The 23,640-nt window shown below is 46.5% G+C and overlaps 1 protein-coding gene across 1 annotated transcript in view; it reads right to left on the reverse strand.

Moving 5' to 3' along the window:
• Positions 1-1,014: 1,014 nt before the first annotated feature.
• LOC107387165 (zinc finger protein ZFP2-like) overlaps positions 1,015-23,640 on the reverse strand; it is a 37,900-nt gene continuing 15,274 nt past the window's right edge. The window contains exon 2 of the mRNA XM_054730984.2: positions 1,015-3,763. Within this exon, the coding sequence (XP_054586959.2) occupies positions 2,241-3,763 (1,523 nt within the window). The 3' untranslated portion in view covers positions 1,015-2,240. The remainder of the gene's footprint in view (positions 3,764-23,640) is intronic.

Consider the following 23,640-nt stretch of genomic DNA (forward strand, 5'->3'; position numbering starts at 1 on the left):
ATCATTTAAACAAAAAACAGGTTTTGGAACCAGGCTGTAAACATGTTTATTTCTGCTGTGAAATTGGCATTTTTAACATGGGAGTCAATGAGGATTTGCTCGCTTCTGACACCAGCCCCCAGCGGATGAGGGTGGAACTGCAATTTATTTCACTTCCGGGTTTGCTTCAATTTTTGACCGCATTGTGGGGGCTTGGGAGAAACAAAAAACACAACCTGCACCAAACCTAGGTACATCTGAGAAGGTAGAAGTTTACAACACTGTTGCATTAAGGATTGGCTACAAATATATGAACTGATCAATATGATGTGATAATTCCATGTAAATATGAAATATTTGGCCTTTGAATGTTTAATCAGAAGACTTGAGATTCTTGACTTATTCGGGGAACATACAGAAACAAACACAATTATTGTGCTGCAAGTCTTTTATCTCTTAAAAATGTTTAAAAATATGTTTTTGTCTAACATGTCTGGCTGCCAGTCAAATTCAATTTAATATCCTGGTTCTGGTTTTTAGGGCCTTACATGGACAAGCTCCATCATACATTGGTGATCTTCTCAGTCCCTACATCCCCAGCAGGTCACTGAGGTCCATTGACCAAAACCTACTGGTTGTGCAGCGCACCAGGCTCTGGAACTCTCTCCCCCTGAGCCTGAGATCATTGGACTCAGTGGTCTCCTTTAAAAAGCAACTGAAATTTCACCTGTTCAGGCTGGCTTTGATGTGACCTTCATCATCACCCTCCTTATTCTGCTCTTTCCACCTATTTTGCCTTTCCCGGGATCCACTGATTTCTCTCTTTCCTCTTCGTTTTCGCATTCCCTTTCCTTACATTTTTAATCACAATTTTTAGAATTTTTCAAAATCTTTTTTATATTTGAAATTTTTTGTTCTTGTGAAGCACCTCTGATTTTTATCTTGAGAGAAGCTATATAAAAATTGTTTCCTTTTCTTTCTAATTAATATAGGCCATTTTAGTGGATGTTATTGTTCCTTTATGCCCAGATCAAATCAAATCAAATCAACTTTATTTATAGAGCGCTTTCACATGGCCAAAATGGACAAAGCGCTGTACACCAATAAAATGCAACACAATAGGACAGAGATATGACCATTAAAACACATTAATAAATCCATTAAAATACACTAAGAAATCCCTGTAAAATACCGTAATAAATCCTATGAAAATACAATAAGAAATCCATTTTAAAATACAGTACAAAATCCTGAGTGCCAGTTCACAGTCCATATCCAGCCTACTTCCTCCAACTTCAAAGTCCAAAAGCCAGCGAGAACAGATATGTTTTCAGTCTTCCTTTGAAAGTTTCTAATGACGTGGCCTGTTTTACATCAGCTGGCAGCTCATTCCAGAGACTTGGTCCAAGTACTGAAAAGGCTCGACTACCACGAGACTTCAGGCTGTACCTAGGCACAGTTAGTTATCTCTGGTCAGCTGACCTAAGGGAACGCACCGGGACATGTTAGTGGATGATATCAGAAAGATATTTAGGAGCCCCTGTGTTTAACGCCTTAAACACAAACAGGATGACCTTAAACCTGATGCGATAAAAAATAGGGAGCCAATGCAAGGCATGTAGGACTGGTGTTATATGTTCAGACCTCCTGGTAGATGTTAACAACCGAACTGCAGAGTTCTGAACCGCCTGGAGGCGTGCTACTGGAGATCATATCTGTAGAACTCATAACTTCACAGGAAATTTTTGGCCAAGCTGTGTGATCGGTATCAGTAATCAACACTCTTGGAATTCGTGATTGGAAGCAAAAAAACTTGATCGGAGCATCCCTAGATATGGCTTTTCACATGTATGTACATTTTATTTACATAGCACTCATCACAGACAGAAAATCACATGGTGTTTCACATAGATCAAAACAAATCATTAAGTCATAAAATCATAGTGATCTTAAAACAGAAATAAAAATCTAAGTCACATATTTATAAAATACCATTAAACAAATGAAAGATGATTACAAATTTGAGTTAAAGATAAGAAAATACATTTAGATATAGCAGCTTTGAATGAAAGGGTCTTCTGCTGTTTTTTATTTAAAGTGTCCAGACTGTCAAGACTACGTAAGGCTAAAAGGAGGACCACTCCAATGTCAGGGTGCAACAGTCTGGAAGGAGCCATCACCTGGACTTCTATAATTGGTCTTTGGAACTTCTAGAAGGTTCTAGTTTGTGGACCTGAGGGCTCGGGTTGGAGTATGAGGCTTTAGCAATTCAATGATATGTGAGTTCTCGTGTGTGTAGTCAGGGAACTACTGACACTAAAACATTTACCACAAGTTTTACATGAATATGGCTTCTCGCCTGTGTGAGTTCTCATGTGTGTAGTCAAAACAGTACTCTGTGAGAAACTTTTACTACAACTTTTACATTGAAATGGCTTCTCACCTGTGTGAGTTCTCATGTGTGTAGTCAAGGAACTACTGACACTAAAACATTTACCACAAATTTGACATGGATATGGCTTCTCACCTGTGTGAGTTCTCATGTGTGTAGTCAAGTGACCACTGTGTCTAAAACATTTACCACAAGTTTGACATAAATATGGCTTCTCGCCTGTGTGAGTTCTCATGTGTGTAGTCAAAACAGTACTCTGTGAGAAACTTTTACTACAAATTTTACAGTGAAATGGCTTCTTACCTGTGTGAGTTCTCATGTGTGCAGTCAAGGAACTACTGTCACTAAAACATTTACCACAAGTTTTACATGAATATGGCTTCTCGCCTGTGTGAGTTCTCATGTGTGTGGTCAAAGCAGTTCTCTGTGAGAAACTTTTACTACAACTTTTACATTGAAATGGCTTCTCACCTGTGTGAGTTCTCATGTGTTTAGTCAAGGAACTACTGACACTAAAACATTTACCACAAGTTTTACATGAATATGGCTTCTCACCTGTGTGAGTTCTCATGTGTTTAGTCAAGTGACCACTGTGTCTAAAACATTTACCACAAGTTTGACATGAATATGGCTTCTCGCCTGTGTGAGTTCTCATGTGTGCAGTCAAAGCAGTTCTCTGTGAGAAACTTTTACTACAACTTTTACATTGAAATGGCTTCTCACCTGTGTGAGTTCTCATGTGTTTAGTCAAGGAACTACTGACACTAAAACATTTACCACAAGTTTTACATGAATATGGCTTCTTACCTGTGTGAGTTCTCATGTGTGTAGTCAAGTGACCACTGTGTCTAAAACATTTACAAGTTTTACATGGATATGGCTTCTCGCCTGTGTGAGTTATGTGTTTAATCAAAGCAGTACTCTGTGAGAAACATTTACCACAAGTTTTACATGGATATGGCTTCTCACCTGTGTGAGCCCTCTTGTGCCTTTTTTGTTTTTTATCATCTACACTGTCTCTGTGATCTTTGGATTGGCATATTTTATTACGTGTCAGTTCTTCATTGCTGTTTGATTCTGAGTTTTCTTTCCTGCATCCACCCTGATCTTGGTTCTCAGCTTCTTTAGTACTCTGACACAAGGGTTGGTTCTTGTTTGGTTCTGGTTCATGACAGTCTGTTTCTTCAGAAGGAGAAGGCTCCATGAAGGTAACAACTTCCTGCTTCAGAAGAAACTGCCCTTCATGCTGATAGATAAGGAGTTCTTGTTGTTCCTCTTTCATCAGTGGAGGTTCTGGTTCCTTCTGGTCCAAACTGGAGGTCCATTTCTGTTTAGAGAGCTGCTGGTCAGTCAGAACCATCTTGCTTTCCCAGACATGATGCTGTGGAAGTTCTGGACAGGATAAAAGACAAAACAAAATGTAGATTAATGTGAATAAAAAAAATCTCTCGTGTTTGGACAAAGCTTCTCATTCAACATGTTTTCTTTATTTTCATGACCATTTACATTGGGCGATTCTACCTGAAGGCATTAAAACTATGAATGAATACATGTGGATAGGGCTGAAACGATTCCTCGAGTACCTCGAATAATTCGAGTACAAAAAATCCTCGAGTCAAATTCTCTGCCTCGAGGATTCGTTTAATTCATGTTTAATTAATTCATGGCTTTGCAATCGCCTGGGGTCATGTTTCACCCGGACTGAAATAAGTGACGCACATGCCCACTGGGCTGAATGCACAGGCGAGTAGCGAATGTAACTTAACTTTCTCTTAAGCCGTGGCGGACAACTTGGACCCCGGTGGAGTGCGAAAAAGACAGAAAAAGTCAAAGGTGTGGGACCATTTTTCACGTTGTAAGGTGGAAAACGTAGTCCAGTATAAATACTATAAAATGGATTTAGCCTACCACAACACCACATCCTCCGTGCTGCAGCACCTGTAAATGTCACTTCTGCAAGCGAACTCGGAGCCTCTACAAGATAATGCTTTTTGGCTTGTATTTCTATATATTCTGCGGACACTGTGCGACTTTTTCGTTTGTAGCACTCAAGTTTCAGCTCACACTCTGCATCTGGTAGCAACACATCGGACTTAAAATGTGCTAAAAATAGCATTTTTACACAATATGTCGGACTTTTTACCGTGTTGTTATTGATGTCCGTTGTCCCTCAGGATTGCTGCAGGAGAACACGGGTATTTATGAGTGGCGGAGGAAAACGAAAGAAAGTAAATAAATGTTTTGTGATCAGTATAATTTGACAAAACCATGGCAAACATGCTTTCTCGACAATCCTTGCTATTGTGTGAGAAAAAAGGTGTAGAAATTAAAACGGACGTGTGTTAATAGGGAAACAGCCGGCGAGCTGTTTGCGCATGCGCCGTGAGCAGTTCTGGTTCTGTTTGGGCCGCAGCCGCTTGCAGCGCTACTTCAACAGTTATCCTCCTAGTTTTTGTCTGGCTTGCAGGCTAGCAGATTCTCGCACGAGGGGAAAATCGGCTTAGGTTGTATACTTATTTTTTGCACAGGCATTTGTTTACTGTGAAGTAAAGTTGAAGTGCTGAAGTTTTGCAAACTAATTTTGAATAAAATGAAGAATACCTGGCAATTGCTTGCTCATTTTAAGAGATCTTTCATAATTATAACATGCTATTTGATATAATGGTTTACAAACACAAAAGCAGGGGTGGACCTTTAAAGCGCCCGAGCGCCAATGGCGCTAAATTTTCTCGCCGGGCGGTAAATACTTGACGACTTACCGCCCGGGTGGCGCCCAAGCATTATTTGTCATTTACACACCGGCTTTCACCTACATCATGGCCCCGCCCTGTAGGAAGCTGCCGTTTTCGTTTCGCGCGCGTGAACCTGCGCGCCTCTAGCCACGTACTGCACGATTCTAGTTATTGTCACGTGAACTATAAGTTCACTATTAAAGACGAAGTGGAACCACGCTAGAAACACACAAGCACGCAGGAAGATCGCGCCACCACAGGGATGGGATTTCTTGATGAAATCTCCGGCAAAACGCTTTAAAACTGGTGAGGAGAAGCGAGACAGTTCGAAACGGTATGAAGCAGAGAAGCGTGTGCGTAGGTGGAATGATTCTTGCCGGTTTAAAGAAGACGGGAGGCGCGGAGAATGGCCGTATTTGAGTTGAGTAGCGGCTCGCCTGGAAAACAGACGGAAGCAGCAGGGTGAGTGGCTGAAAGCCGGCGTTTAACGCCGGGGACACGAATGGCTCACGAAGTCCGGCCGCTGCTCGCCGCTCCTCAGTTCAGATTAGACGCTCCCCATTGGAGGCGCGCCTCGGCTCAGCTTTTTCTTTAAATTACTTGGTGTCCTCCATTTGCTCAGCTCTCTTCCTCTACGAGAGAGAGAGAGAGAGAGAGAGAGAGAGAGAGAGAGAGAGAGAGAGAGAGAGAGAGAGAGAGAGAGAGAGAGAGAGAGAGAGAGAGAGAGAGAGAGAGAGAGAGAGAGAGAGAGAGAGAGAGAGAGAGAGAGAGAGAGAGAGAGAGAGAGAGAGAGAGAGAGAGAGAGAGAGAGAGAGAGAGAGAGAACTAGTTTTTCCCTGCATGATGGATGAAGATATCACGTCAGCATTCACACTTGTTCAATTTTCAATTTTAATTCTGGTGCCTGTTAGCAGCTGAAACACATCATCACGTGCTTGTGGATATCATATATTGTATATGATAACATGACTGTAATAATAAGTAAAGGTTAGCAGCTGTAGCTTCAGTGTGCTCATAGGAAACGTGACAAAAGAACACAAAACACATTTCTCCTTATGGCCTATATAGTTGTCATCATCAACGTAACATGATTTACAGAATACATGTGACCAACTAACATTTCATGTTCTACCACCGGATGTTTGGATCAAAATGTGAACCAATCAGATCTTAGATCAGGTGAGAGCCAGGCGTTTCCCATCATCCTCTATGTTTTGCAGCTGAGGGAGAGCAACTGCAGCGCCTTGCTCCAAAATCTGCGGCCGCCTTGATCTCACGAGGTTATCGTTGCCTACGTATGCATGACGTTAGAGCAAGTCGGCGTCAATTTGGACACAAATCTAACCGGCATGCACTGCTCGCCGATCACCGCTGGTCTAATCTGCACAGAACTGGCTCATCTTGAACACAGCCAATGGCTCGAGTACAGCAAAGCGGAGTTGGTGATGTACTGCGTTGTATGCCGGAAGTATGCGACGACAAAATTGTGTTTTGTTGAGGGAACAAACAAATTCAAACTTGAATACGTTATTATGTTTGTGAATGTGTACAAAATAAAGGTTTATTACATTTAAAACGGTTCAGTTGTTATTTTGACTCATTTTGGCAGCTGACCAGCGGGGCCGGTAGATTCTTGGCGGGGCCGGTAAATATTCAGAGTTACCGGCCCGGCTGGCCGGTTGGTTTTGAAGTTAATGTCCACCCCTGAAAAGGGTAATTTATTAGAGTACTCGATTAATCGAAAAAAAGATTCGATAGAGTACTCGATTACAAAAATATTCGATAGCTGCAGCCCTACATGTGGAGTTATGCACTTAACCAAAACGGTGAAATAACTGAAAACATGTTTTGTATTCTATTTTCTTCAAAATAGTCACCCTTTGCTCTGATTACTGCTTTGCACACTCTTGGCATTCTCTTGATGATCTTCAAGAGGGAGTCACCTGAAATGGTTTTCCAACTGTCTTGAAGAAGTTCCCAGAGGTGTTTAGCACTTGTTGGCCCCTTTGTAAATGGTCATGAAAATAAAGAAAACATATTGAATGAGAAGGTATATATATATATATATACCGTAAATCCTCTAATACAGGCTGGTATTCAATTAAAGGCCGGGTCTCCAATTTTGGCCGGCGTCGGAGTCGGCGGAGGTGAATAGTGGCCGGTCTCTTATTGTGGCCGGGTGGAATGTGGTAACAAGCAAGTACGGGGGGCGGTTGTGTCATCGTCTCACTTTTGATTTGCCAGTGAAAGACCGCAAGGGTAACTTTAACCGTGCGGAGACGAAGAGGAGGCGAAAATTTGATATCAAGTTCAAAGAGAACGTGCTGATTATGCTGCAGAACACTCTGGGGAGCAGTAGCAGGGGTTGTATGAACTAGTCAACTTCACTATAGTGCAGGGGTCAGCAACCTGTTCCCATCAAAGAGCCATTATTAACCCGTTTCCCACAGTAAAGAAAACACTGCAGCAGCCGCGGCGTTGTGGGCGGGGCCTACCATCAGACAGCAGCCGGTACCGGCTGATGTACGTCAAAGTTATCTTTCATAAGAAGATAATCAATAAAACAATTTATATAAAATGGATCCAGAAGTTGTAGCCCGTCTCTGCCTACAATATTTTGATATTTTTCACCCTGTTGGTGGTTTTACTGAGCAGGTGCCACTTTTGTCAAACGTTTCTTTTTAAAAGAAAGCAGCATTTTCTCCAAAAACTGTGTCATCTGCGCTCTGAAAAAGCAGATAATAAATTCCAGTGCCAGCAGACTCTATGTCCCATGATTCTTTGCGGCCGGAAGCAACGTGATGACGTCACCAAAGCGACGTCGAACCCCGGAACCTACACAGTTTCCTCCCACCCGCTGAGAGTCTAACCCCGGGTTTCCACAGGAGCCGTCAGCAGCATGTTAATGCAGCAGCATGTCTTGCTCGCGTAAACTACTGCTTGACCCTTCCTACGAGACGCGAAGCAGCAGGGGAGCAGCTGTCACCAACCGAGCACGAAGTCACACGAGTGACTTCGTCAGTAAACACAACAACAAGCAGGAGAAAACTGCAATATGGCTCCAAAAGGTTTGTGTTTTATGTTCTGTCCGTTTTATAATCGCCAATACGGACCTGAAAAACAAAGGAGACCGCTAGCTAGGTGATAAGTTACTAACTGTGCGGCCCCGTGAGAAGTTTTCTTAAAAGTAAAGCAACCGGAAGGCAGTACGTTTCTTTATTCTGAAAATCTCAGGAGCTTCTCTCCATTTCCGCGTCAGATTTCCTGTCTTTACTTCCCCAAAAATGTCGAACTTGATCCGTTTCAGAGGCGTCGCACGTAGAAAACAGAACCGGCGCGTAAAGGCCGCGACATGCTGCTCCTGAGACGCGGCCGACTCGCGCTGCTGACGGTTCCAGTGGAAAAGGTTCTGTTGACCACAGCGGTTCCTATCAGTAGCTATGACGTGCTGCTGCAGTAACGTGCTGCTGACGGCTACTGTGGAAAGCCGGGGTAAAGCCCAGCGCAGAACGAAACTTAACTCTCTTTTGTCCCAGTTTCAGCTGGTGTGAAGAGACTTCTGCTACGGCTCCGGACGCACGTCAAGAGGCCGAGCCGCTGAAAAGCAGCGGAAAACCATCAAATCTGCTCAGCGCGAACGTCAAGGACGCCTTGGAATTAGTTCAGAGAAGATTTTCTCTTTTTTTCTCTCCCTTTTTCTCCCATTTCTTTAATAGTCCGAATAAGCAATCAACCGCGATTGCTTCAAATTAAAAGACGGTTTTTCTATTTCCCGTACCAAAATACATCATCGGACCATCTTGAAGTAAGATCTTTTCTTTCATTGTAATATCTGAGTTGTTACGAGCTAAAGTGCCAGTCCAAGTTCCCTTGGCTAAGTTAGTCCTGATCCTCTATCAGAGAGAACTTCAACGTGATCGGAAGATCATGGAACTCCAGAGTATGCTAGCTGAAAAACAGCGAAATGGAAGGCTGATGGAGGACCAGGAGGACGACGACGCCAGCACCGATTCTGGGGAGACTGACGAAGAGACCCCGCCCTCCCCTACTGGTGAGAACACACAGTGGGAAAGGGGGTACACCACGACTCTGTCTATGTTGACCCAGAGTCTTCCCCCACGCTGGTACAAAAGAAAACTGGCAGAGCCAACTTGGATCTGTTCAGGGCGATCGGCGAAGAGCAATTGGCTTCCTCCACCAGAGGAAGCGAGGGACCGTCGTCCCGCAATAAAGGTAGGCCAACTTTTTCCAAGGTACCTGAGGTCAGGAAGACGCGGAGCGCGCCTCCTGATACATCCCCGTACGATAATCGACAGTATGTAGTTTTTGACTCTCTGAACGGACGCATGCAGCAAGGGAGAGATGAAACTTCTCTGTCCCAACCTTCGAGCCCCGTTCCCTACACACTCTATAGGGTACTCAGGACCACCTAGGGGTCAAGGGCAGTCCGCCCTCGGACCCCAGGTTGGACCACCACCCTCACCTTCACGGCCTTCTCAATCAGTGAGAAGTCGACCAGCCGAGCGGCCCCTCTATTGGGACCGCTCCCCCAGTCCACAACGGGTGCAAGGTGGCGATTGGGGTGATGCGCAGTATGGCCCAGCACCCCAACCTGCACCTCAACCATCCACCCATCCTAGCTACTCCGGTATTCGGCATGCCAGTAGCCAGCTGCCTGACAAAGCATCCTACGCCAGTCCGTACCCGGAGAGAGAGTATTACGTAGAAGCCCAAGTCGAAAGACGCAGGCCGCACCACGCAGACCAGACCCGGGAGGAGGACCTCCCAGGGCACCCACATGACATGCCAGCAGCCTGTCGCAGCATGCCGGACCCCGATCTGGGCCCCAGGAGTCAGCATTGGGAGCCCAGAACACACCAACGATATCCAGCGCACTCTGAGACAGACCATGGGTCCGATTCAGAGGATGACGCGCCGTACCGCGAGTCAGGACTCTGTGTACGTCAAATTGAATCCCTAGCTAAGGACATAGAACGCTTTGATCCTAACACCAGCGAATCCAACGTCGACGACTATCTCAGGGAGATAGAACGTTGTCTGCTTGATCTTCCAGCACCCTCTTCAAGGGAAAAGCTCAAGCTAATTTGGAAAACCACCTCTAGGACTGTGCATGGTTTCATGGGAAACTCTGCCACCTGACATTCGAGATCGGTTCTCCTCTCTCTGCCGAGCATTGAGGGATGAATATTCTACGTATGCAGACTCTGCATAAGCTACAATGGGGGCCTTCTCCATCAAACACGGAAGGAATGAACCCCCCAGAGAGTATTACCGCCGACTCAAAAGTGCTTATTTCCAAGGTCGAAACGGCCCTGGTCTTGAGGAAGACCCTGCCTACAGATCCCTCTTCCTTCATAACCTGCACGAGTGTGTTCGCTTCGAAGTCTCAATGTATTGTAGGATGAAAAAACTAACAACGCAGGAGATCAGGAGGTACGCTCAACAGGCTTGGGAAGCGGGTGGGAAGCCCCAAAAGCCTGACGCTCATCACCGCGTCATGCACCTGGCTCCCGACGCCGAGCCGCGTTTGGAGCTGGAGGGCACAGAAGCTCCACCCACTAAGCCAAAATCTACTAAACCTAGACCTGCTAAACCGCGAAAGCAATCCCAACCTCCTCCACAGGGGAAGGGGGGTGCTGATTGGAAGCCACCCAGGTCTGGAAAATCAGACAGGAAGTGGTCCAACCAAAACCAGCGGCAAGCAAGTCGGAGCAATGGAAGGTTTAAGGAGCGCCGCCCACAGGTAGGTCCCGAACATGAGTCCGCGGATGGGTCCCTGAACAAAGCCGACCTCCAGGAAATGTTTCAGCAGTTCCTAGCTAAACAGAAGGACCAGCTGAAATCTGCAGATGAGACCCCAGCACCAAAGTCTTCTTCTAAGAAGCCAGACCCAGAGCCCCCGTCCGCATGACTAGGCATGGCTCAACCCCCCAGAGTGACCAGGACCTACCTGATCAGCTGGGGGAACACTACTGGTAGATCACAGGAGTCTCCTGAAATCTACCCCCTGGAGAAACCTGATACTAAATTTCTGAAGTTCCTTGGTGACCTAACAAACCATGATCAGGCTCGCCGTTTGTACTGTAGCACCAATGTAGGTGGATGCATACAGGTTGATGCTCTGCTGGATACCGGCTCAGAAATCACCCTGATGTGCTCCACACTGTTCAATTGCGTGTCCGACACCATGCGGTCATTCGGGACACAAGTCCAGGTTGAACCCTGTGACCTGAAAATCACCAGCTACACCTAGACCCGGGAGTGTATCACTAACCGGGCGTGGCTGGACATCACCTTCCAAGACATGACTCTAGTTCACCCGTTTTATGTCTGCCAGCTAGACACTGAACCACTTCTCATTGGTCAGGATCTGCTTGAACATCTAGCTCCCCTCATCGACTGCCAGAAGGGTCAACTTTGGGCTCAGGTGGACACACCTAAGCCCTGGAGCCCGGATAGCAGCCGACCATCCTCCACTCTTGAAGTCAGCCTAAGTGAGCCGCAAAACCCTTGTTCCAAGGTCATGCCCCTCCCTACGGCTCTCACAGACAATGTCCGCCTGCAAAGGCACGGAACCGCTCCTGGAACTCCTCTTCGCACACATGCGTCTTTTCTCTGCTCACTGAAGAACGTCAGCCTGCAGCCCTATGCACCACACATCGTTGGTGGTCTCACCATCAACTGCACCCACATCTCAGATGCTCGCCTTGCTCTTTGGTCGGAAAAGTCAGCCATCAGCCAGCAAACGTTTGAACACCTGCGACAGAAGGATCCCCTGCTGGTCAGTGTGACACGTAGCCACCGGCTCTTGTCAACTACTTGGCCGCAGAGGCTCCTGAAAGCGCCAGAGGTCTGCTCTCTGACTATCCAGCTTGGAGCAAGACAGCTCACACATACATTCAGCATCATACCACAGCTTGACCCACCTGCACTCATTGGAGCAGACCTGCTGGTTTGACTAGGTGCCCAGCTGTACACTTGCAATCAAGTCCTTTGGGCCCGCGCCACACCATCATCTGAGCTTTGCCCAGAAGCCATGAACACTTGCTGTCCGGACAGACCATTCCACAGGCCTGCCGAGCAGTGGTTGAGGCCAGCACGGTTCTGCCCCCACAGGTCAAAGGAATGCCTGTTCGTCTGACTCTGATGAAGCATCAGAAGCTGCCAGGCACCCAGGCCTTCTTCCAGCCATCACCGCGTTTCTTGGAGCTCAACTCAGCCGTCTGTGGCACGCCCCTCTTGGAGATGAAAAATCATTCTGTCTACTTGTTGGTCGAAAATCCGACCCGGAGTCCTGTCCACCTGCCGGCAGGAAAGCCCTTGGGCATGCTGATAGATAGCTCCTTCCACGACTTCGAACTTTCAGTCCCCGTGATCGGACAACTTCCCTTGTTCGTGAACGACAGACAGATTGGGGCAGACACATTTAATACTTTCCCCTCAAAAATGATTACCATTAAGCGGCATGAAGCCCTTCCTGTGGAACCCATTTGCAGCGCAACCTTAGATACTGACAGCAGTCAGTGTCAAACGGTTTTTGCAATAAATACTCAGCCATCTGGGTCACGGGTTGAAAGCCCGGACCACCAGAGACTCTTCTCCTCTGAACCTTATGCCGGCTTTGAGGCCAAAATCAGCCAGCAGCTTGACAAAGCGGATGCGTTGGAATCAGAGGAGCAGAGAGCAGAGCTTAGAAGCCTGTTCTATGAGTTTCAGTCCGTCTTATCCAAGGACTCCCTGGACTGTGGACTCACAGACCTGCACACGGTTCGCATTCCAACGAACCCGAATGCCCCTCCTACGTTTGTACGCTAGTACAAGATTCCCCTCGCTGCTTATGAGTCGATCCAGGAGATCCTCAATCAGCTGAAGGAGAAAAACATAATAAGAGAGTGCAACTCCACGTACAACTCTCCCATCTGGCCAGTTCTGAAACCGACTGGGAGATGGCGTCTCACCATAGACTATCGTGCACTGAACAAACAGGTACCTCTCTCCAGGTGGCCTATGATCCATTTAGATCAAGAGCTAGCCAGAGTCAGAGATGCTTGTTTCTTCTCTATGGTTGACGTGGCCAACGGTTTCTGGATCATGAAGGTTGAGCCGGCGGACCAGTATAAGCTGGCCTTCTCCTTTGGAAATCGCCAATATACTTGGAACCGCTGCCCGTTTGGCTATTCTAACTCACCTGCCGAGTTCAACATTTTCCTCCACAAAGCCATGTCAGATGCTGCTTCAAGAGGGAACCTCATTTATGTCGACGGCATCTTGAGGAGTCGAACCTTCGAGGAGCACCTGGCCGAGCTCCCCCATGTGCAGCAGCAACTCGCTGCCGCCGGAGCTAAATTGGCAATTCTCAAAGGACAGTGGTGCAGGACCAAAGTGGAGTATGTTGGACTGCTGGTGGGCCCTAATGGAGTCGAGCCCCAAGCGAACCGCATTAGGGCCATTCAGGACATCAAAGCCCCAGCTAATCTGACTGAACTCAGGAGCTTCCTCGGAGTCTGCAACTACTCCAGGCAGTTCATTGAGGAGTACGCTGAAATAGCGAGGCCCCTCACTGAACTGCTTCGGAACGACGCACCGTTCGTGTGGGACAGACCCCAAGAACTCTCCTTCCAGTTCCTAAAACAGAAGTTGGCGTCCGCACCCTGTCTGGCTTACCCAGACAAGGATAAAGAGTTTTACATAGAGGCTACTTTCTCCTCTCACTGCCTGAGCGCTGCTTTGAAGCAGAGACACCATCAGGACATGAGAGTTGTGGCATACGCCAGCAAGCCTCTGAGCAAGGTGGAACTTCAGTTCTCAGACTGCGAGAGAGCTCTTCTCGCTTCAGTCTGGGCAGTCGAACACTTTCGTAGTTACATTGGAGGACAGAAAGTGATCATTGAAACGTGTCATCAGCCCGTCACCTTCCTAAATAGCCAGCGACTGTGTGAAGGAAGAGTGTCGAACAGCCGCATTGCGACGTGGATGATGGTGCTCCAAGGATACAACATTGAGGTCAAGTATGGTCAGAACACCATGCTAGCGCTAGGACAAGAGCTAGCAGGCTGTGACTCTGACTCCATCATGGGCCCCCTGGACACACCTGCCGGTGTCTACCCAACCGCATCCAATCATCGCTATTTTGAAGAGAAAGTCTACACTGACGGATGTGCCCACCTTCACGAAGGCCAGCTCCGTGCTGGGGTTGGAGTCGTTTGGGTAGACTGTGACACCAAGCAACCAAATCACTACCGGTTGGGCCAAAAGTCTAGTCAGAACGCCGAAATCGCTGCAGTGTTGATAACCCTCCAGCAGGCGGCAGCCTTGGACATCACTCAAATCGTCCTTTGCTCGGATTCAAATTACGCTAGACACAGCTTCATTTCTCACTTCCCCATTTGGAAGAACCACACGAAAAAGGCCAGGAACAAAGACGTGAAACACTCGGAGTTATTCCTAGCGTGTGATCTGCTCACCACCGAGAAAGGCATAATGGTCTACTGGAAAAAGGTCAAAGGTCACTCCAGGACCCAAGGTCCGGATAAAGATGGTAATGACGAAGCTGACCGCCTTGCTAAGCTCGGTGATGACCAGGGAACCTGCTGGGAATTCAAAGACGAGTGCCTTCCACCCCAGGCCGTTCACGAGGTCTGCGCGATTACTCGTCGTCATGCTAAACCGGCAGACGAACCTCAGAACGTTGGGGTACCCTTATTTCTAGGCAGAAAACCACAGGATGCGGACCTAGTCACCATGCAGGAACATGATCCTAGCCTGAAACTCATCCGCGAGCTTCTCCACAAGGGCACGGTGCCTGAACAACTGTCACCACCTACTGGCGCAAGTCGAGATTTGGTAAACTTGCGTCGCCAGCTCGCGCACCTGAAACTACTAAACAATTTGTTAGTTTACATGCGTGACGACCACAGCCCGCCGCGCTGGGTTGTTCCACTCGACCACAGGGAAGTAACGCTTGCCTACGCCCACGACACACCGGTTGGAGATCACTGCGAAGTAAAAGCTACCCTCGCGTCACTGACAGAAGTAGCATATAGGCCGTCAATGCCCAAGGATGTACACAGCTATGTCCAAGGCTGCCTCATCTGTGCCCAGTTTCAACCATCCCAGCCACTCGCTAGAGCACCGCTGCAACGCAGGGGGATAACCTTCCCTTGGTCCCACCTGCAGATCGACTGGGTTGGACTGGTTCCCAAATCGGCAAGAGGAAACAAATATATGCTAACTGTAACTTGCAGCTTCACAAAGTGGGTGGAGTGCCTTCCAGCGCCAAACGACACAGCCGTCACAACCGCTGTACTGCTGATTAGCCACGTTTTCAGTCGATGGGGACTTCCACTCTGCATCGACTCTGACCGGGGAACCCATTTCACTTCCAGTGTAATGACGTCCCTGTTTGAACTTCTGGGAGTGGAAGTTAAACTCCACATCCCCTATCGCCCACAGTCATCCGGACAGGTCGAACGAATGAACCGCACGGCCGTCTCCATGCTCAAAAAGTACGTCTGCACCACCGGGAAGGACTGGGACATTAAGCTCCCTCTGGTCCTGATGGCCATACGGTCCACTCCCCAGCGATCCATGGGGGTTACGCCCTTTGAGATGATGACCGGCAGACTGATGACCCTACCACTGCACCTCCTGTATCACCCAGAAGATGTCGGTGTTGCCACTGCCTATACCGCTCATCAGTATGTGGCAGACTTAAAAACACACCTCAGAACTACGTTTGCGCACGGTCAGAAGAAACTGGAGACCAATGTAGAAGGCGCTAAAGCCTACTACGACCAAAAGACAACCAGCTGCGAATACGAGGTGGGTGACAAAGTATTCTACTTCCGGTTCGCCCAACCGGCAGGCAAAAAAAGCTAAGAAGTGTCTGTCCTGCTGATTGGGACCATTTGAGATCATGGCAAAACTCTCTCCAGTTGCATACAGGTTACGCATCACCAAAGTAAGACAGGAGCCTGTCTACAAATGGGTTCATGCGAACCAAATCAAACCTTACGTCAAACCATCCCCGCGGGTACAGAGACCAGACTCCCCGCCGGAGGCAGACGTAGTCTCCACATAGTTCTACGCATGTAAATGGAAAGGGTGGGGGGGATGCATGTCTAACCCACTAACATGTACTAACCGACAAAGAACAAGCCCCCCTCAATAATCACGAGTCTCTCCATTACAGGATGGAGTTCCTCTGGATCTTCTGCATCCTCTTTGGATCAACGGCAGCAACTCCATCAGCTATCATTCAACCGGGACCACCAACCGGGATGGTCCTCCAGGACAACCCCGGATTGTTGATCACTCACTGCCGCATACATACGCAACGTATCGTTGTCCGTTTGGACCCGTGGGACGTCTATCACAAGCACGTGATACCGGTCCCCCCTCCTCACAAATCCATTATTGGTACTGTTCAACATGCCGAGCGCACCACTGCTTACATGTTGGCACAACTTCAGAAATTCATAGTCACCAAGGACGACCTCAGCGGAAATAACCGCCCAAAAAGGTTTCTAGGTGGACTAATCGCTGCAGTGTCCGTGGTGGGATCCCTCTTTTCAATTGGACTTTCGGCGGCTAACACAATTTTATTATTAAGACTGTAAAACGACACATTGCCGAACTCCAGGACGAGATGCCAGTGATCCAAGGGAAACTCCTCCTCCTAGACCGCAATCAGGATGTACTTACTAAAACCTTACAGGGTACTCTTGTAACTGTCAACCTACACTCTGCTCTGATTAATGAATCTCTACATGCAATCAAGACTTGGTCTGAAACCATACATCAGGATATTGTGTACACATGAGTGGTGAGAGATTTGATGCAAGACATGCTCAGGGAAGTAAGTTCCACTTTGAACAGCTTGGTGGAAGGTCGCATTCCCACGTACTTGGTACCACTGGACCTGCTCAAAGATATTTTGACAGCTGCTACTCCCTCTACTGTACACACTTCACAAATCCACCTAGCGTACAGCCTAGGCAGTGCAATTCCCATTCTCGTTGATGCAGAGAAATTACGCCGGGGAGACACCGGCCGCGGAAGCGCCGCGAAGCGAATCGCTCACGAAATTCGGCCGCTGCTTGCCGCTCCTCAGTTCAGATCAGACGCGCCCCAGTCGAGGCGCGCCTCGGCTCAGCTGTAGTTTTTCTTTTAAACACTTGGTGTCCTCCATTTCCTCTCTGCCTTTTCTCAGCTCTTTTCCTCTACGTTTGAGTGTGTGTGTGTGCGTGTGTGAACCTATGGTATGAGTTGTTTCTGCCAGTTGAATCTCTTGGAACCCGCTCCAATTCTGCAGCTGTATCCTAGCAGTTTCTTCCGAAATGGGTACGTAAATAACCATGTTTTTCGGGGGTCGTACAGCTCCTTGTGTTTCTCAACTTCCATAATTAATTTAAAGTCATCCATCTTAACTGCTTGCCTCAGACTTTCTGCCTCTCTGTCCTGTGAAAAGACACACAAAACCACACCCCCCTTCACGTGGTCACACACGCACACAAGTTTGATGTGTGTGTATGTGTGTGTGTGTTCGTGTGGTTTTTCTGCAGTGTCTGTTTACGAACACATTTGACTATTGCGGAATTTTATTTTGAAATGCTTTATTTTGTTAACTTTACCAGCCTGCCTCTTATGTCTACGTTTGACTTCCTGCCAGAATTGACGCGATTCACCCGCGGCTCGCGAAAAAAATAGAGCCAACGCCGAAATGATCGCTGCACGGCGCGGGCTGGAGCGCCGGCGCGAGGCGATTCGCGGCGCTTCGGCGGCCCATGTGGTCTATAGAATAGCTTAACAAGGGCACCGAATGAAGGCGGTCCCATTTTCGCGGCGCTTCCGCGGCCAGTGTGTCCCCGGCGTTAGAACTTGGTTTCCTGTTAAATGTTCCCATAATTGAGACACCTCACATCTATAGGCTTAAGTCCATGCTAAACGTTGGTTTTTGGAAAGAAGGTAAGCATTTCCACCTTAAAACTCTGAGCTTCCTAGCTTACCAAGATACGGATAGCAAACTCTATCTAACTCCTAACTTAGATCTATGCACTAAGACCAAGGATATTCACTGGGTGTGTCCTGGTAACCCATTTGTCCGGGACGTTGCCATTTATCAGTGTGGCCTCAGGAGCGACGCGCCCCTGCAGAGTTGCCAAGCAACGGTTACAATAAAAAGATGTGGACATGAATACTAGAGTGGAACGTGCAGGTGACAGATGGCTTATTAGCACCCCAGCAGACTCGGCCCTTGTAACTTAAGACCAGCATCACGTTGCCACTGGGTTACAACTGCCGAACCAAACCATTTTCCTCTCAGTTCCGCCAGGTGCAATTGTATACTTGGGCAACCTGGCGCTCCATCATCTCAACCTCGAACAGAATGACTCAGAGATTGAGATCATGGACACATTTCAGGGTTATAACTTTACCATTGATTTAGAAATTGACCAACAACTGCTGACTGAAGGAAACAAACTTGTTAAGTTCACACAAACCCCACATGAACTTACTCTTGACGCCCATGAATAGATACCCAAGACGCTACATAGACACAGATTAATCTACTTTAATCTGCACATTGGTCGCCCTGGGGCTGGGATGGCTCATCACGGCCGTAATAGCTTATTCCGCCTACAGGCGTGTTAATAAACTCCAGGATAAGATGCACCTGCTCACCTACGGTGTGCCTCGCGACCGCGTTCGGAGAGAGTCCAAGCGTGAGTGTACCACATCGGTCTAAAGGGGGTGAGCAACATTTTCTTTGTTATTTTGTAACCCTATAAGTAGTTTCACTTCAGTCTACCTCACATTTTTATCTGAGTGTTGCATTATGTCACATTCTTCATAAGCTACACACTGAATGTATTACCTAAGAATGTATTTTATGATAACTCAGGGTTGCTATGAGTTTTCTTGGATGTTATAATATGTTCTTTTTTGGGTTCTCTATATTTTTGTTTCTTACTTGGTAACTTTTGGCTAGTGGTTATGTGCCGGCCCAGCTCAGTCTGTCAGTGGATCTGTCAGCCGCGCAGCACAATGTAGTACCTCTTAATTCATGGTCCTTGTTTTAGCCCAAAGACTGTCCTGATCCACCCTTTGGACCAAAAAGGGGGGAATCTTGGGACCACATAGGTCAATGCGCGCTTGCGAACTATGGACTCTCGTACATGGACTGCTTGTCCGGAACCGAGTGCCCCATGAATTGAACTGTATGGCCGGCGGTGTCATGCCCCTTTTATCCCTCACGGGTGCCCCTGTTAAGCCCATAGACTGTGGTCTGCCTGATCCTCGTCCCTTTTGTCCCCTCATGGAGTCAACTGCCCGCCGGCCTCCATCCTTCCACACTGCTACCTCTTGCAAGGACGACGACATCGATGCGTACCACCTGCGTGGGTGGCTCCTCTTCGTTATGGGCGTGGGGACTATCCCGTTTCCTATCCCCCCTTGTTCTTTTGCCTGACCAGGATCCGACACCAAGACAAAGACCAAAGGCGACCAGGATCCAAGACCAAGAAAAAGACCAAAGGCGTCCAAGGCGACCAACGATCCTGAGGGAAGAACCTATCTGTGCTTCCGACGATCGAGCTTTGGCGCGATCCCCAAAACCAAAGGGGGAATGTTGAGGTTCAACCCTCAGGAGAAAATTGCTATGCAGCATTTTCTCCAAAAACTGTGTCATCTGCGCTCTGAAAAAGCAGATAATAAATTCCAGCGCCAGCAGACTGCATGTCCCATGATTCTTTGCGGCCGGAAGCAACGTGATGACATCACCAAAGCGACGTCGAACCCCGGAACCTACACAGTCTCCTCCCGCCCGCTGAGAGTCTAAAGCCCAGCGCAGAACGAAACTTAACTCTTTTGTCCCAGTTTCAGCTGGTGTGAAGAGACTTCTGCTACGGCTGCGGACGCACGTCAAGAGGCCGAGCCGCTGAAAAGCAGCGGAAAACCATCAAATCTGCTCAGCGCGAACAACGAGGACGCCTTGGAATTAGTTCAGAGAAGATTTTCTCTTTTTCTCTCTCCTTTTTTCTCCCGTTTCTTTAATAGTCCGAATAAGCAATTAACCGCGCGATTGCTTCAAATTAAAAGATGGTTTTTCTCGATTTCCCGTACCAAAATATGTCATTGGACCATCTTGAAGTAAGATCTTTTCTTTCATTGTAATATCTAAGTTGTTTTGAGCTGTGGCCACAGCATAAACAGACCATTAGATATTTCAGTAGTTTTATGATTGTTTTGTTTTGCTTCCTGATTCTTTGTGAAGCGGTTTTGAAGTGTTTTGGTTAAGTTTTACTGTGATTGAACGTGCTTTGGAAGTTAAAAGTGAAAGTTGCTCACGCACGCACACACACACACACACACACACACACACACACACACACACACACACACACACACACACACACACACTTGGGTTTTCCGTGTTTGGGGGACAAGACACACACACACACACATATTCTGGTTTTCAGTGTTTGGGAGGACACACACATCCCACATACATTTTGGGTCCTTGCTCCCTCAAACAAAGGGATCGGCCATTTTGTTTCAAAACTACCTCCATCTTCGGTTACCCCATATCAGATTGTCACGTCACATTATAATTTCATTGTTTAATTGTTTGTTGATAAAATAGGTTGGTTGATATTCATTGGCTCAACGCTTTGGGAGAAGCTGAAGTGATCATATTAGTTAATAAATGTTATTGCCAATTAAGTTTTGTCTCAAGTGAATTTGTTTGTGTGATATGAATTATGACTGCTGCCCGTAAAAATTTTACGAACTTTTGACAGATTGATAAGAGGTGTGGATTCATTTTCCCCTGTTAAAAGGGGACGGTGCCCCGAGGATATCCTAATATCCTAATTACGTAATAAATCGGTAAATATTTCCATATTTACGAATTTATTGATGAATCCAAAAAAGTAAGTAAAGTTTACAAATTATTCGTTGGCTAATAATCACAACATTGCAATACATTTCATGGTTAATTATTCACAGATCAATGGAGAATTATGTTTATTTTCAGAGCAATGAAGTTGGAAATAGTGTGCGAATGGAGAAGGAGGGATTTGTGCGAAGTCTGAGCACACTTTTGGAGCGGGGGGTCGATGTGCAGCAAGTTGTGACAGACCGCCACACATGGGTGCAGAAGTATTTGCGTGAGGAAAAAAAGGAAATCAGTCACTACTTTGACCCCTGGAACATGGGAAAAGGTAGGGCAGGGGCTGGACTAGACCGCCTTGTCCCTTGGGGTCCTGCACACTCGATTGAACGCTTTTTTTTTTCCCTTGGCGTCATCATCGGGGTTTTGTAATAAATGTCCCTTTATAATTTGCTTTGGCTGTCGCACTGCTTGCTTTGTTTTTTTAGAACCTATTTTAATCCTTTTAATATTAGTGGCACCTTCCATTCCACCTGGATTGTGTCACAGATACATAACCCAAACCAATATTACAATAACATAAACTCTTACACAAAACGCTCCTCTTGATAGAGCAAATCTGTTCAGCACATTCTGCCAGACAGACCACCTTTCTTCTGTCATGTTGCTGTACAGGACATTTTTAGAGTTTTTCTTTTTAAAGATAAATAGTATTACATTTAAAGAGCAATACTTTCACATTATCATTTTCCCACACTTTCTGTATACCTGTATTTTGTTGTTTTTCAATAAAGAATGACAAATTATTTAAGTTTATGGTTTTTTTAGCACACAAATATTTATCTGTAAAAAAACTCTTCAAATGTCTACAAAGCTAATATTTACATAACAAGTATGATTAGGTTTTGAAATACAGCACTCTGTTTATTTTAGTAAGATTTTTAAACCAGGTTACGTTAGTAAAGAACACATTTCTATTGGCTAAGAAACTGTTGGACTTGAAATGGGCCTGTTGTAGAAACAACTTCGCATAAATGATTCTTCCTTCCTTTTTTGTCTTAACCAAAGAAATTCCAGTAATTGAGCAAAAACATTTATTTTTTTACATCACATTTTATAAAATAACAGGACACAAAGTATAGGGACATTTAAAAAATACTTAAAATAATAAAAGGGGCCCAGAGAGCTGCAGAGTGAGTGGAACATTGGGTTGTGAAGGACGAACAGTTCTCAACACTGTGATATGAGGGTGTAGAAGGTGAAGCCGGTGCAGGTCCTCCTTCATGTTCACCAGATTCACACTGCTGACCACCCCCATGTCATTGCCGCCAAAGTGGATGAGAAGAACATCAGGAGCTGCTCTTCCATGCATGGAGTTGAAAAAGAAGGGGAGAAGGTCTTTCCACCTCAGTCCGCCCCAACCGAGCCAGGAGACACGGACGTCAGGGAGGCCAAGGTTGTCTCAGAGGGTCTCTGCAGCTCTCTGGGCACCACACAGATGATCCAAATGGCTATGGAGAAAAAAATAACAGGTTTGGCCTAGCTGTTTAAAGTACAAAACCATACATGAAGTGGTCAAGACAGGTATTTGGAACTTACACTTGCTGCATTGTGTAGCTGATGTTGGAGACACAGGCTGCCATGGTGACCTTTTAACAGATCTAAGAAAAAAATGTAATACAAGAATGAAACTTAAAAACTCCCAGACCTCATTTCATATTTACTAATCAGCTATGGCTGATTTATTGTTTGGATCACAGTGAGCTACACTAATTCTAATATATTTTTATTTCTATTACACATACAGGTGCTGGCCAGTAAATTAGAATATCATCAAAAGGTTGAAAATATTTCAGTAATTCCATTCAAAACGTGAAACTTGTACATTATATTCATGCAATGCACACAGACCAATGTATTTCCGATGTTTATTACGTTTAATTTTGATATTTATAGGTGACAACCAATGAAAACATCAAATCTGGTATCTCAGAAAATTAGAATATTCTAAAGGCCAATGAAAAAATGTTTGTTTCTCTAATGTTGGCCAACTGAAAAGAATGAACATGAAAAGAATGTGCATGTATAGCACTCAATACTTAGTCGGGGCTCCTTTTGCCTCAATAACTGCAGTAATGCGGCGTGGCATGGACTCGATCAGTCTGTGGCACTGCTCAGGTGTTATGAGAGCCCAGGTTGCTCTGATAGTCGTCTTCAGCTCCTCTGCATTGTTGGGTCTAGCGTATTGCATCCTCCGCTTCACAATACCCCATAGATTTTCTATGGGGTTAAGGTCAGGTGAGTTTGCTGGCCAATCAAGGACAGGGATACCATGGTCCTTGAACCAGGTGCTGGTAGTTTTGGCACTGTGTGCAGGTGCCAAGTCCTGTTGAAAGGTGAAGTCTGCATCCCCATAAAGTTGGTCAGCAGCAGGAAGCATGAAGTGCTCTAAAACTTCCTGGTAGACGGCTGCATTGACCCTGGACCTCAGGAAACAGAGTGGGCCAACACCGGCAGATGACATGGCACCCCACACCATCACTGACGGTGGAAACTTTACACTGGACCTCATGCAACGTGGATTCTGTGCTTCTCCGCTCTTCCTCCAGACTCTGGGTCCTTGA

This window comes from Nothobranchius furzeri, chromosome 10 (genome assembly GCF_043380555.1).
Source record: "Nothobranchius furzeri strain GRZ-AD chromosome 10, NfurGRZ-RIMD1, whole genome shotgun sequence".
In the NCBI taxonomy this organism is placed as follows: Eukaryota; Metazoa; Chordata; class Actinopteri; order Cyprinodontiformes; family Nothobranchiidae; genus Nothobranchius; species Nothobranchius furzeri.